At 32.8% G+C, this 15,637-nt stretch overlaps 1 protein-coding gene across 1 annotated transcript; it reads left to right on the top strand.

Annotated features, from left to right (window-relative positions):
• Positions 1 to 2,380: 2,380 nt before the first annotated feature.
• On the top strand, positions 2,381 to 15,393 carry LOC133330223 (myotubularin-related protein 4). Its single transcript, XM_061538689.1, has 14 exons — positions 2,381 to 2,510; positions 2,591 to 3,519; positions 3,582 to 3,772; positions 3,835 to 4,030; positions 4,891 to 5,076; positions 5,142 to 5,436; positions 5,505 to 5,610; positions 5,671 to 6,230; positions 6,299 to 6,601; positions 6,719 to 7,148; positions 7,226 to 7,391; positions 8,990 to 9,100; positions 12,324 to 12,535; positions 15,111 to 15,393. Exons 1-14 carry the CDS (start codon positions 2,393 to 2,395, stop codon positions 15,391 to 15,393), a joined length of 4,086 nt encoding a protein of 1,361 aa, XP_061394673.1. The 5' UTR covers positions 2,381 to 2,392.
• The last annotated feature ends 244 nt before the right edge of the window (positions 15,394 to 15,637 follow it).

Genomic DNA, 15,637 nt, shown 5'->3' with positions numbered 1-15,637 from the left:
ATTATAAATCGATTTTGGCAATTTTTTTCACTTGTAGCAATAAAAAAATTGCGTGGAGACTTTTTTTGTAAAGTGGTGATTTTTTCTAAACCAATAAAAAATAATGTGATAAATATTTTCCCATTATAAATCGAATTTGGCAATTTTTTTCATTAGAAAAAATAAAAAAAATGTGTGGAGACTTTTTTTTGTAAATTGGAGACTTATTCTATACCAATAAAATACAATGTGGAGAAATATTTTGCCATCATAAACCAAATTTGTGGATTTTTGTTTATTGCAAAATTAAAAAAAAAATTGTGTGGAGATTTTTTTTACAAAGTGGAGACTTTTTCTAAACCAATAAAATACAATGAGGAGAAATATTTCCCCATCATAAATTAAATTTGGGGATTTTTTATTTGAAAATATAAAAAAAAGTCTGTGAACGTTGTTTTACAAAGTGGAGACTTTTTCTAAACTAATAAAAAAAGTGGAGACTTTTTCTAAACTAATATAATACAATGTGGAGAATTATTTTTCCATTTTAAAACGAATTTGGCTATTTTTTCTTTTGAAAAAATAAAAAAAAATGTGTGGAGACTTTTTTTACAAAGTGGAGAATTTTTCCAAACCAATAAAAAATAATGTGGAGAAACATTTTCCTATCATAAATCGAATATGGCAATTTTTTCATTAAAAAATAATTAAAAAATGTGTGGAGACTTTTATGCAAAGTGGAGATTTTCCCATTTAAATAGAATTTGCGGATTTTTTTATTTAAAAATGTAAAAAAAAATTGTGTGGAGACATTTTTATAAAGTGGAGACTTTTTAAATAAAAAAATATGTGGAGAATTTTTTTCTAATATAAATCGAATTTGGTAATTTTTTCATTTGAAAAAATACAAAAAATGTGTGGAGACTTTTTCTGAGCCCTAGAAAAATATTGAGAAATATTATTTTCACATCATTGGCTAAATTTTGTGATTTTTTCCCATTAGAATTGAAAAAAAAATTGTGGAGACTTCTTTTTTGCACAGTGGAGACTTTTTCTGAGCCTTAGCAAAATATTGAGAACAATTTTTTTTACCATCATATATACAATCTAGTTATTTTTTTATTGAAAATTAAAAAAAAAATTGTGTGGAGACTTTTTTGTGGAGACTTACTTTATACCAATAAAATGCAATATGGAGAATTATTTTCCATTATAAATCGAATTTGGCCATTTTTTGATTTGAAAAAATAAAAAAATGTGTGGAGACTTTTTCTGAGCCCTAGAAAAATATTGAGAAATATTATTTTCACATCATTGGCTAAATTTTGTGATTTTTTCCCATTAGAATTGAAAAAAAAATTGTGGAGACTTCTTTTTTGCACAGTGGAGACTTTTTCTGAGCCTTAGCAAAATATTGAGAACAATTTTTTTTACCATCATATATACAATCTAGTTATTTTTTTATTGAAAATTAAAAAAAAAATTGTGTGGAGACTTTTTTGTGGAGACTTACTTTATACCAATAAAATGCAATATGGAGAATTATTTTCCATTATAAATCGAATTTGGCCATTTTTTGATTTGAAAAAATAAAAAAATGTGTGGAGACTTTTTTGTAAAGTGGAGACTATTTCTGAACCTTAGAAAAATATTGTGAGATATTATTTTCCCATCATTCGCTCTATTTGGTGATTTTTTCCAATTGAGCATTTAGAAAATAATGTGTGTAGAGATTTTTTTCAAAAGTGGAGACTTTTTCTGAGACAAAAAAAATTATCCCAAGCATTAAGGTGTAGACTTATTGTATTTATTGTTGTAAAACTTAATAACGAACGAATATTAATCCTTTGTTTGAACTTCATTCGAACAAAGGATCTCCAACAACAACAAAAGTGTTGTTAAATCCAGAATTATTGGATCAAGTGTTGAATTCGAAAACAAAGCAGCACTACTCTCCAAACAAGGCGGCTTAAATTTATTTATAAAACTTGAAAACTGGATTTTTGTTGTTGTTCCGCGTCTTTGTTGTTGTTAGTGTTTTCGATTCGATTTTGTTGCTGTTGCTTTGCAAAAAAGTTTGAAGCAAAAAAAAAAAAAAACACATTGATGTCCACTTTTCAGTTAAGTTGTTTACTGTCTTATTTGTTTTTGCTGTTTTAATATAATCGCTATTGTTGTTGTTATCATTTTTTTAAAAATATTTATTAATAACAATTTTTAAATATTAAAAAAAAAATATTTACATTTTTTTTTTAAATTTAAAAAAATTAAAAAAAAATATTTAAAATTTAAAAAAAATATTTAAAAAAATGTTGAAAAAATATATAAAATTTAAAAAAAAATATTTAAAATTTTTTTCAAATTCAATCATTTTATTAATTTTACTTCTCTTCTTCATTTCCATTGCAGCTAAATGGAGGCATCTGATGGATCGCCCCCACCATCATTGTGTATGGTACGAGCCGCTGAATTATTTCCCAAACCACAAATGGAGAAAGAAGACACAGAATTAAAAGTCCCATTTCAGGAGCGTAAGTCTTAACCTCAAAATTCTCAAAGTTCCGCAAAATCAAATTAATTTCTCTCATTTCTCTCTCCCTCACTTTTCCAGTTGCTGGCGAGTCTGTCAAATATTTGGGACGCACCGATGATGGCATATTGGCCCTATCCAATTATCGCCTTTATCTACAGAAAACCTCAACCAATGTTGAAACGTCCATACCGCTGGGCCTAATCGAATCGGCCCAAAGCCGTGATTTGTTTCATCTGATTGTCTACTGTAAGGATGCCAGCACAGTGAAGTGTTCATTTGAGACGGCCGAACAGTGTACGGAATGGCAAAGACGGATACAGATGTCGGTGGGTGTCCCCGAGACACTGGAATCTATATTCGCTTTTCCATTCTGTTCATGGGCATGTGATACGTTAAATGGAGGTGGTGGTGGCGGCGGAGGTGGAGGAGGAGGGTGTGTGGGTGGCAGTCAAACATTTAATAGCGCTCTGAATTCAAATGCCGATAACAATGGCGGCTATAATCCCTATTTGGCCCTGGACACCAATGAGCGATTACAAAAGTGTAGCTATCGCTATGAAGATGATTTTATGCGTGAAGTTGAACGTTTGGGTTTCGATTTAAATGGTCCCTGGCGTATTTCACGAGCCAATGAAGATTTCAAGCTATGTCCCTCATATCCACCCAAACTTTTAGTACCCTGTTGCATTTCCGATGAAACGCTGAATAATGTGGCCAATTTTAGAGGTTCAAGGCGGCTGCCCGCCGTGGTGTGGCGTCATCGTAAATCGGGAGCTGTTATTGCCAGATGCAGTCAACCGGAAGTGGGTTGGCTTGGTTGGCGCAATACCAAAGACGAACAGCTGCTAAAGGCTTTGGCCGATGCCTGTGCCTTCGATCGCGGCGAACAAATGCGTCAATTTGCCAATACATCGCAATCAGCACAAAGTATACAGATACCGTCGGGTGATAGTTCACCCTCCAGTCCGGATGGTAGTCATGAAGAGGTGGCCCTGGATGAAGTGAGAGTAAGTTGTGGTACCATAAAGAAAATCCTACCAAAAACTTAAAAATTTTCTCTTTTTTTTAGAAAATTCTCATAGTGGATGCCCGCAGCTATACATCGGCCGTAACAAATAGGGCCCGTGGTGGTGGCTGTGAATGTATTGAGTACTATCCATGTGCCGAAATAGAATTTATGAATTTGGGCAATATACATGTTATACGGAAAAGTTTTCATGCCCTACGGCAGCTGTGTGCTTCGCCGCCAGATGTTCCAAAGTAGGTTAAACTCTCTCCCTTTCGTTCTCTATGATAATCTATGTTCCTTCATTTCTTTACAGTTGGTTGGGCCTCTTGGAGAAGACCATGTGGTTACAACATTTATCTGGTCTGTTGGCTGCCTCCATGACCGTGTGTCATGCCATCGAGAAAAAAGGACGACCCGTATTGGTTCATTGTTCAGATGGTTGGGATCGCACCCCACAAATTGTGGCCACTGCACAGCTGTGTTTGGATCCATATTATAGGACAATAGAGGTAAAAAAGAAATAAAAATTAATATTTAAATTGAGGGACAATTTGCCTTGATTTTAAAGTTAACCTAAAAAATCAATGGAACTTTTTTATAATCAATTTGTTTCTATGGTTTTCCATGGTATACATTATAGCTACAGATTTCTGGCAAATGAAAACCTATAGTGAAATTTGATTTAGAATATATTCTTCTTCGATGTCAACCCCATTAAACCATGTTTAGTGGAACAAATTGGCTCGATTCAGATATTAACCTAAAAAATCAATTAATTTTTTTTCTGTCAATTTGTTACTGAGATTTTTCGGGGTATACATTATAGTTACGGATTTCATGCAGATGAAGACCTGTAGTGAAATTTGACATAGAATATGTTCTACTTTGATGCCAAGCTCGCTAAACGATGTTTTGGGGGAAAAATTGGCTATTTTCAGAAATTAACCTAAAAAATCAATGGAATTTTCTTCTATCAATTTGTTTTTGCAATTTTTCGGGGTATACATTATAGCTGCGGATTTCATGCAGATGAAGATCTATAATGAAATTTGATCTAGAATATATTCTGCTTTGATGCCAACCCCGTTAAACCATATTTAGAGGGACAAATTTGCTCGATTCAAAAATTAACCTAAAAAAATCCATGCAATTTTTTATAATAAATTTGTTAGTGTAATTTTTTGGGGTATACATTATAGTTACGGATTTCATGCAGATGAAGACCTATAATGAAATTTGATCTAGAATATATTCTGCTTTGATGCCAACCCCGTTAAACCCTGTTTGGGAAACAAATTGACTCAATTCCAAAAATAACATAAATTTATTTATAATTTTTTTTAACCAATCATTTCTTCTTTTCCCCAAGGGTTTCCGAGTTTTGGTTGAACGTGAATGGCTTAGTTATGGCCACAAATTTGCCGATCGTTGTGGCCATGGCCCCGGCTCCGAAGAACTCAATGAGCGTTGTCCAGTATTTCTGCAATGGCTGGATTTGGTACATCAAATCCATAAACAATTTAGTTGCAGTTTTGAGTTTAGTATGGGTTATTTGGTAAGTTATTTGTTTTTTTTTTTAATTATTTTCATTCATTTAATTCGAAATAATTTATCTTACAGATCAAATTAGCCCAACACTCTCACTCTGGCCTTTTCGGCAATTTCCTGTGCAATACGTTAAAGGAACGTTTGGAAAATTCCGTCTTCGAACGTACCTTCAGTGTTTGGTCGTTTCTGTCCAGTCCCATTTATCGTAATCCCCTGTACAAGCCACAACGAGATAAAGTATTATGGCCGGCTCATAATGTCCGAGATTTATCACTGTGGACAGAGGTGTATTTGGGCAGTTTGGGTGGCAATCAAAATTCCATTGATTTTCCAAATTATATTAATGACACGATGATGGGTTCCATAAGTATGATGAAAATTTCTTTTTGCATTGGAATTTGAAATGTTTGATAACATTGAGTATTTTATTTTTAGGTTCTATGTCCAAAACGAGATCATATGGTGACCTAATAACAGCTGGTTTCATACAGAATAGTATGTCGAGACGCTCAAGTGATCCAAACATGACAGTAGATCCAAAGTAAGTTTTCTTACAAAAAAAATCTTTTCCAATTCATTTCTTTATTTCTTCTCCTTCCAGTCTAACAATTGGTTCAAATTCGGAAAATAATTCCATTGCCGATTTACAATCTGACGAGCGTGAAGAATCACCCGATATATTAGCGAATTTAATACACGATACAACCCGCAAATTGGAAAACTTAACAAATGAACTGAACAATCATGACAATGATGATTTTAAATTGGCTTCGAATGCCGGGAAAAATTCCAATGAAATTCCAGTGGTGGAATGCTGTGAAAGTAAAAAGAATGAAATCACAACATCAAATGGCAGCATCTATTCAAGTCAACAGGAACCCGAACAACAACACCAACAACATACTGGCTGTGATAATGAGACTACAAAAATAGCAACAACAACAACCAACAATACACAACAATGCCCATCATCGCCCCCAATACCTACGGGAAAAACGAAAATTGTGGTCAAGGAAATTGTCACGAAGGCAGAGAATGATGTTACCGACTCCTCCGTGTCCAATGGTTTAAATGGCATTCAACGAAGTTCCAATGGGATTACCATTGAAAAACACACCTCTATGGGTTTGGATCTAATGATGAAAAGTGTTGCCATGGATGGTAAGAAATTCCCAAAGGATTCTAATTTTTGTTGCACTTTCTAATTCCCCCACCCACCCTACTTCCAGATACTTCATGTAACAACAGCTTGGAAACATCCTACAATGGTTCGACCATTGAGTCACTGAAAAACAATAGTAAAACAGCTGATGATTCTCATAATTTATGGCATGGTTCCATTAACACTAGTACTGATACCTTGGTACCCTTGGCGGAAACTAAAATACAAAATGGTAATGGCAATTGTGATAGCATCGATGGCGGTGGTGGAGACAGGCAAGATTCTCCCAAAAAGCAAAATCTTGATGGCCAAAGCACAAAAAATGGCGATGAAGAGAAGTCAGCAAAGCAGAGTAGCAGCAGCACAACATGTAAAATTTTGCCAAAAGTTCATAGCAACAATAATATTGCATGCCGACCAAATCAGTTGTCCACCAGTATCATCAACAACAGCAATAATAATCTACATAAAACAACAACAACAGTAGATGACACGTCGACCCACACAACTAGTGGCAGTGACAATAAACCATCAAGTCGTCTGGTCTCCGCTCCTGCTGCTCTGGCTGATGGTCTAATGGAGGAAAGCATACTCATCTTACCTGAACATAGGAAATTAGAAATTTCCATTAGTGGCAAATGTGAAACAATTGCTGCTAATACAACTACCTCGTCAGGTTCGCAGCAAACGGCTGCTACAGCCACAGCTGCTGCTGCTCCACTTCAATGTTCTTCATCATCAGCATTACCAGCCACACCAACAACCTCAGCATCAACAATGTCCGCTTACAATCTACCTTATAGTACGGTACTAACTAATACTGCAATACCTAATACAACCACAGCTGCCTCTAGCCAAAGAAGAAGACGTACATCGTCATCAAATTCGGGTTTTATTGCCAAACAAGTAAATGGAAGGTATGACAAATTTTCCCATTTATATTGTGATTTCAATTCCAAAATCATTGTCTATTTTTCCCCCGTTTTATCCACAGTTACATTTCACGCTTCTCATTGCCTGGCGGTGGTGTACGATCTTTGCCTATGACACCACCTGGTTTGACTGAACGACAACAAGTTACTATTTCCTGCCCTGATGGTTTAGCACATGCTTTAAGTGAAGAAAATATAAGACTACAGCAAATTGTACATGAACATAAGGTAATGTATATAATGGTAATGAGGATATTACAAAAAAAAAAAAGAAAGAGAGAGAGAGAAAACATTTGATATTTAAATCATAAAATCAATTTTTGTTTCATCTTATTTCGATAGAAAATTTCATATCTACTGAGTTTATTTGTTCGGTGACCTACAGTGAAAGTTGATGTAGAATAAGTTCTCCTCGAAGGCCATCCCCCTAAAATGAAGTATAAAGGGACAAATGGACTCAATTTGGAAACCAATGAAAATAACCTCAAAATTTCCATGTTTTTTCCAAAATTTGTTAGTGGATATTTTAATGATATATATTATAGCCACATGTTTTATGTGGTCGGCGACCTATAGTGAAATTCGGTGTAGATTAAGTTCTCCTCGCAAACCTTCTCCCTAAAATGAAGAATAAAGGGCCAAATGGACTCAATTTGGAAACCAATGAAAATAACCTAAAAAATTCCATGATTTTTTCTTTCAAAATTTGTTAGTGGATATTTTAATGATATATATTATAGCCACAGGTTTTATGTGGTCGGTGGCCTATAGTGAAATTTAATGTAGAATAAGTTCTCCTCGAAGCCCATCCCCCAAAAATGAAGTTTAAATTAGCAAATGGACTCAATTTGGAAACCAATGAAAATAACCTAAAAATTCCATTTTTTTTTCTTTCAAAATTTGTTAGTGGATATTTTAATGGTATATATTATAGCCACATGCTTTATGTGGTCGGAGGCCTGTAGTGAAATTTTATGTAGAATAAGTTATCCTCGAAGGCCATCCCCCTAAAATGACGTATACCAGGGCAAATGGGCTCAATTTGGAAAATCCAATGAAATAACCTAAAAATGCAGTAGTATAATTTGTTACATGTATTTTTAATGGTATACGTTATATTTACGGACTTCTCGCGGAAGAAGACCAATAGTAAAATTCGATATAGAATATATTCTTCTTGGATGTCAACCCCATTTAACCATGTTTTATGGGACAAATTGGCCCTATTCTGAAATTAACCTTAAAAATCAATGAAATTTTTTATAATCAATTTGTTACTGTAATTTTTCATGGTATACATTATTATAGATTTCTTGCAGATGAAGACCTATAGTGAAATTTGATATAGAATATATTCCTATTGGATGCCAAACCCCTTAAACGATGTTTAGTGGGACAAATAGGCTCAGTTCTGAAATTAAACTAAAAAATGAATTGATTTTTTTATATTCAACTTGTTACGAAAATTTTTCATGGTATACGTTATAGCTACAGATTTCTTGCTAATGAAATTCGACATAGAATATTTCCCCCTCAGGCAGCAACCCCATTAAATGAGGTTATGTTGGTCAAATTGCTCCGAATGTGAAATTAACCTAAAAATCGATTACTTTTTTATAAGCAATTTGTTACCTATTGTTTTTCTGGTATATATTCCAGTTGCACATTTCTTTTTGAAGAAGATCCATAGTCAAATTTGACAAATAATATTTCTCCTCAGATACTATCCCGTAAAAATAGGTCCAATTGCTTAGAATGAAATACTAACCCAGCCTCTCTTTTCATTTATACATTTCAATTTATATTACTTTCTGTTTCTTTTCCAGATGCGCGAAGACGTTTTACTACGCGAATTGCACGATATGCGCATGGCATTGCTAAAGAAAATATGTCCAAATTGCAATAATGCAAATGCATCGACCAACACTGATGAACAGGTGAATATCACATAACTTAAGCAAAGTCCTTAACAATTAAGAACTACACTAAGAAAAATGAAATGCTTAGACGAAAAAGAAAAAAAACAATATTTAGGTAAAACTATTTTAATTCTAATCTATCAAACAAATATATAACAAATAATACCCCCCACCTTAGAAAGAAGCAAAGACGATTTGTAGATAATATTTGAAATGATTTTAAAATTTCTGTTGCTCTCCCCTGGTTATTTTTCATTATCTTCTTTGGCATTAGTTACTAAATGTGATTTTTCTATTAATTATTATTATTTAAATTATTTGTTTGTTTAAAAAAAATAAATTGCAAAATTTTGTTTGTTGTACATAAGTTAGGTGAAATTAAATTAATAATTTTTAAGGTCAATGAGCTATGACAAAGAAACACACATTTTATGATTGTTGTAATAATTAACCACAAAACAACATCATCAACAACAGAAAATGCATTCTGATAATACAACAAATCTACTACTACCACCACATAGAAGACGACGACATTATTGTGCTCCAACGTTGCCGTTGTACCACCAACAACAACATCGACAACAATTTCGCAAACATTATTCCCACCGTCGTAAACGTCGTCATCATCAACGTATTTTCTCTAGAAGTCATTTATCCTCAACTGCCACCATAATTATTGAAAACTTTTATGGTAATAATGGGGAAAATTATGATTGTGATGACAATTTGGATTATGAATTGGAAGAAGATGATGATGAATATAGTGATAGTAGTAATGGTGATAATGATGATGATATTTATTCAGGGGTTAGTTTTTTTCTTTTCTTTTATTTTGTTCTTGTTTTATTAAAATTTTTATTTTGTTTTTATTTTTAAATTTGGCCCAAGCTTTTTACTTAATGTGTCTTCTTGTCTTTTGCTTTGCATGGAGCTTGAATTATTAGTTTTGTTGTTACATAAATTTGCTGGCATGTAAGAGAGCCGAACTATAAGGCCCTATACTGACTGGTCTATGACTGAATATGCGAAATATGAAGGAAATAAAATTAATTACAAGTTTTTAATTTGTTAGTGGTATTTTTCTCTGTATATATTACAGCTACCGTTTACTTTTGTAAGAAGACCTATAATGAAATTTGATGTAGAACAAATTCTTCCCTCTCCATACAATTAGATTTTATGGCACAAATTGGTCCAATGCAGAAATCAATGGAAGTAAACTACATTTTTTTACATTTTATTTGTATACAGAATTTGTTTTTGGTACTTTCATAGGTATTGGGTATAGCTACAGATTTCTTGTTGTCGACGACCTATAGTGAAATTTGATGTAGAACATACACTTGTCTGGCACCCTCTCCCTAAAATTTGATTTTATGGCACGAATCGGCTCGATTCATAAATCAATTAAAATAACCTAAAAATGTTACCTTTTATTTGTATACAGAATTTGTTTGTGGTATTTTCCATGGTATATATTAGAGCTACAGCTTACTTGTAGTCGACGACCTATAGTGAAATTTGATGTAGAACAAATTCTTCTCTGACACCCTCTCCCAAAAATTAGATTTTATGGCACAAATTTGTCCGATTCAGATATCAATGAAAATAACCAAACATTTTTATTTTGTTTTGTATACAGAATTAATTTGTGGTGTTTTCATAGGTATAAGGTATAGCTACAGCTTTATTGGACTCGGTGACATATAGTGAATTTCGATGAAGAACATATTCTTCTCTGGCACCTTTTCCTTAAAATTAGATTGTATGGCACAAATTGGCCCGGTTCTGAAATTAATGAAAATAATCTAAAAAGTTTACTTTTTATTTGTATATAGAATTTGTTTATGGTGTTTTCATAGGTGTAGGGTATAGCCACAGCTTTCTTGGACTCGGTGACCTATAGTGAAATTCGATGAAGAACAAATTCTTCTCTGACACCCTCTCCCTAAAATTAGATTTTATTGCACAAATTGGTGCGAATCAGAAATCAATGAAAATAACCTAAAAAGTTTACATTTTATTTGTATCAGAATTTGTTTGTGGTGTTTTCATAGGTAGAGGGTATAGCTACAGATTTCTTGTTGTCGGTGACCTATAGTGAAATTCGATGAAGAACAAATTCTTCTCTGACACCCTCTCCCTAAAATTAGATTTTATGGCACAAATTGGTCCGATTCAGAAATTAATGAAAATAATCTAAAAAGTTAACTTTTTATTTGTATATAGTATTTGTTTTTGGTGTTTTCATAGGTGTAGGGTATAGCTACATCTTTCTTGGATTCGGTTACCTATAGTGAAATTCGATGAAGAACATATTCTTCTCTGGCACCCTCTCCCTAAAATTAGATTTTAAGGCACAAATTGGTCCGAATCAGAAATCAATGAAAATAACCTAAAAAGTTTTCTTTTTATTTGTATAAGAATTTGTTTGTGGTGTTTTCATAGATAGAGGGTATAGGTACAGATTTCTTGTTGTCGGTGACCTATAGTGAAATTTGATATAGAACAAATTCTTCTCTGACATCCTCTCCCTAAAATTAGATTTTAAGGCACAAATTGGTCCGAATCAGAAATCAATGAAAATAACCTAAAAAGTTTACTTTTTATTTGTATAAGAATTTGTTTGTGGTGTTTTCATAGATAGAGGGTATAGCTACAGATTTCTTGTTGTCGGTGACCTATAGTGAAATTTGATGTAGAATAAATACTTCTTTGGCACCCTCTCCCTAAAATTAGATTTTAAGGCACAAATTGGTCTGATTCAGAAATCAATGAAATTAATCAAAAAAGCAAATAGGCTCTTGTTGGAACTCCATTCCAATTCCATAATTATTAATGTTGAGTTTTTTTATTAGTTTGAAATTATATGAATATTTATTAGGTTAGGAATAATTTTTTTGTTAGTTTTTACGTCTAAGCCCATAAATTAAAATGTAAGGTTATGTTTATTAAATTTTTTTTCAGGAAGCTTTTTTGTAAACTTAATAATGCTTTAAAAAAATTAAAAATTGAACAGAATAACAGCATGAAATCGTCTTTTATGTAAATAAATTTTAATTTATTTTTTGTTTTTAAAACAACAACTAAAATCTATTCGTTGTTCTCTAACAAAACTCTATATAAATATTTTGTTTCCTATTTCTATGTATTTCTTTTTCGGTTATCGTTCGATGGCCTATCGCATGATCAATTGGTGTTCCCCCCTGTGCAATATTCAAAAACACAACACAATTAGTGTTCAGCACTGGATAATGTAGAAAATGCTTCGATTTGCTCATGGGAAGCTGTTGAAGATCGCAGTGCTAGTGGTCCCTCGTCCTGTGCCACAACCAGTTCCTCAATGCAACCAAATACCACAAGTGTATTATGGGTACCCGATCATGCCGTTTCACGTTGTACCAGCTGTCAGACGGAATTTTGGCTGGGTCGAAGGAAACATCATTGCCGGTGCGCATTGTAAATTTGTTTTGTTTTCTACTTTCATTCTTTCTCAATTGTTCACTTAGCGTTTTTTCTCTTTTGTTGTTTTTTCTCTTAGTTTTTAGTTTGTTAATGTTTTTCTTGTTCTCCTATTTTTTTGTAATGTAACTAATTTCTGTTTTATGTCTTACTATTTTATTTGTAGTTTAATTTCCCAAGTGGCTGAATAAAATTTTTGGAAGCTTGCAACTTCCTAATAATTTTATTTTTCCCTAAAATTTTATGTTCTTTTGTTTTAACACCACCTTAACAACTTTTCATTGTTAATAACCATTGTCATTTATTAGTTATCAGTTCGCAAATTTTCGTATTTACTTTTTTAACCATAAGTCAATGATTTTAAATACATTAAAATCACATACATACATGCACATGCATACCCTCTATTACATACAATAAAGCACACACATAATTTGTTTGTTATTTAATACAATTTTTTATAGGGAACAAAAATAATGGTTTGTACATATTTCCACAAGTATCACTTAATTTATATCGGCAAATATTATAGCTACCGATTTCTTGTGGTCGATGACCTATACTGGAATTTGATGTAGAATTTTTTGTTCTCATACATCTTCTGCCTAAAATTACATTTTATGCCTCAAATCGGCCCGATTCGGAAATTGATGAATTAAGCGAAAAATTGCTCCTTTTTAATACCCAAATTGTTAATGGTATTTTTACCGGCAAATATTATAGCTACAAAATGCATGTGGTCGGTGACCTATGGTGAAATTTGATGTAGAACAAATTCTTCTCGGATACCCTCGTCATAAAATAACAAATTGAGGGACAAATTGCCTCGATTCAGAAATTCACTAAATAACCTTAAAATTTTTCCCTTTTAAAGATACCCAAATTGTTAATGGTATTTTCTTAAGTATATATTATAACTACAAACTTCTTTTGGTCCCTGACCTATGGTGAAATTTGATGTAGAATATTATCTCTTCGAACACCTTCTCTCTAAAATTAGATTTTAGGGCACAAATTGCTACGATTCGGAAATCAATAAAAAATAACCTAAAAACTTTACTTTTTATTTGTATACAGAATTTGACATGTTCTTAAGTATATACTATAGTTAGCAATTTCTTGTGGTCGGTGACCTATAGTGAAATTTGATGAAGAACAAATTCTTCTCTGACACCCTCTCCCTAAAATTACATTTTATGCCTCAAATGGATCTGATTCATAGATCAATGGAAATAATCTAAAAAGTTTACCTTTTATTTTTGTACAGAATTTGTTTGTGGTATTTTACTAGGTATATATTATATCTACAGATTACTTGTGGTCGACGACCTATAGTGAAATTTGATGTACAACAAATTCTTCTATAACACCCTCTCCCTAAAATTAAATTTTAAGGCACAAATTGGTCCTGAAATCAATGAAAATAATCAAAAAGGTTTACTTTTTATTTGTATACAGAATTTGTTTGTGGTGTTTTCATAGGTATAGGGTATAGCTATAGCTTTCTTGGACTCGGTGACCTATAGTGAAATTCGATGCTGAATACATTATTTTCAGACATCATTCCCCAAAAATAAAATTTTGTAGGACAAATCGGCACGATTCAGTAATCAATGAAAGTAACTTCAAATTTTTAAATTTTATTTGTATATAGAATTTGTTTGTGGTGTTTTCATAGGTATATGGTACCTATATGGTCTTGTGGTCGGTGACCCATGGTGAAATTTAATGTAGAACAAATTCATCTCTGATACCCTTTCCCTAAAATTAGATTTCATGGCACAAATTGGTCCGATTCGGAAATCAATACAAGAAACCTAAAAATTTATAATTTGTTGAATTTTTATTGTAAAAGTTCTACTAGTATTATGTTGGTCCATATTACACCTAGAGATTTCTTTTGTTCGGTGACCTATAGTGAAATTTGCTCAGGAACATTTTCTACGTGAACATCGACTCCCGCAAATGGTGTTTTGGTGGAACAAATTGGCTCAATTCGGAAAATCCATGTAATTAATCTAAAAATGTAATTTTTGAATTTTTATTACGAACATTTTACTAGTATTATGTTGGTCCATATTACACCTAGAGATTTCATTTGGTCGGTGAACTATAGTAAAATTTGCTGGAGAATATCTTCTCCTTTAATGGCAGCTCCCTAAAATAAAGTTTTGAAGGACAAATAACCTCAAATCGAAAATCCGTAAAATTAACCAATAAAAAATATTATTGAATTTTTATTGCTAAAGTTCTACTAGTATTATGTTGGTCCCTATTATACCTAGAGTTCTCGTTTGGCCGGTGACCTATAGTGAAATTTTCTGGAGAATATTTTATTCTTTAACAACCAATCCCTAAAATTAAGTCTTGGGGGTAAATTCGATCAATTTGAAATTATCCCCTGCTGCATTCATTGATATGCAATTCCCTCTTTATGTTTGATACAATTCCCCTCAAACCATTATTGTTTCTCACTGCATGTCTCTCTTCATAATCCATTGACACGCCTCAAAAAAAATATTTTTTTTTACCCTAATTCTTTGTTTTTTTTTTCTTCATTCAGATCATGCGGACAAATTTTCTGTGCTGATTGTTCCGAGTACTGGGCACCGCTGCCAGATGCCAAGCTATTTAGTCCGGTGCGTTTGTGTGGACCATGTCATGCGGCCACCACACGCACCATGCAACAGGTTAATAGTGAAATGGGGGCGTCAGCAGCGACAACGCCACCAACACCTATATCTGTTGCAGCAGCAGCAGCTGCAACAGTAGCAATAAGCAACAATAGTACCAATATGCATTTGCAACAGAACGCCACAAAACCAGCAGCAACATCAAAGGCTTAAGTTATGGAAAACTCCCTCACCTCCCAAAAAAAAAAAAAAAAAAAAAAAAAACGGAGAGAATGGATGACCTCCAAAAAAAAAAAATTGAATAGCAAGCAGGAAAATGTTATGGAATCTTAGGAGAAAATCTAAATAAAATAAGTTAACACACTCACTGAGATGATGATGATGATGTTGGTCGAGATTGAAAATCACCCATAATTATCATTAAATGGAAAGCAAATAAAACTAAACTAATTAATAA

Source organism: Musca vetustissima, unplaced genomic scaffold, assembly GCF_032173495.1.
Source record: "Musca vetustissima isolate MV318-11 ecotype Yass unplaced genomic scaffold, APGP_CSIRO_Mvet_v1 utg189827, whole genome shotgun sequence".
In the NCBI taxonomy this organism is placed as follows: Eukaryota; Metazoa; Arthropoda; class Insecta; order Diptera; family Muscidae; genus Musca; species Musca vetustissima.
This window is presented reverse-complemented; position numbering and strand designations above follow the sequence as displayed.

Excerpts from the sequence above, each read along its gene's own strand:
- LOC133330223 (XM_061538689.1), top strand. The coding sequence starts at position 2,393 with ATGGAGGCATCTGATGGATCGCCCCCACCATCATTGTGTATGGTACGA. Across the intron at positions 3,520-3,581 it reads TGGCCCTGGATGAAGTGAGA|AAAATTCTCATAGTGGATGC; the intron begins GTAAGTTGTGGT and ends TCTTTTTTTTAG. Across the intron at positions 5,077-5,141 it reads AGTTTAGTATGGGTTATTTG|ATCAAATTAGCCCAACACTC; the intron begins GTAAGTTATTTG and ends TTTATCTTACAG.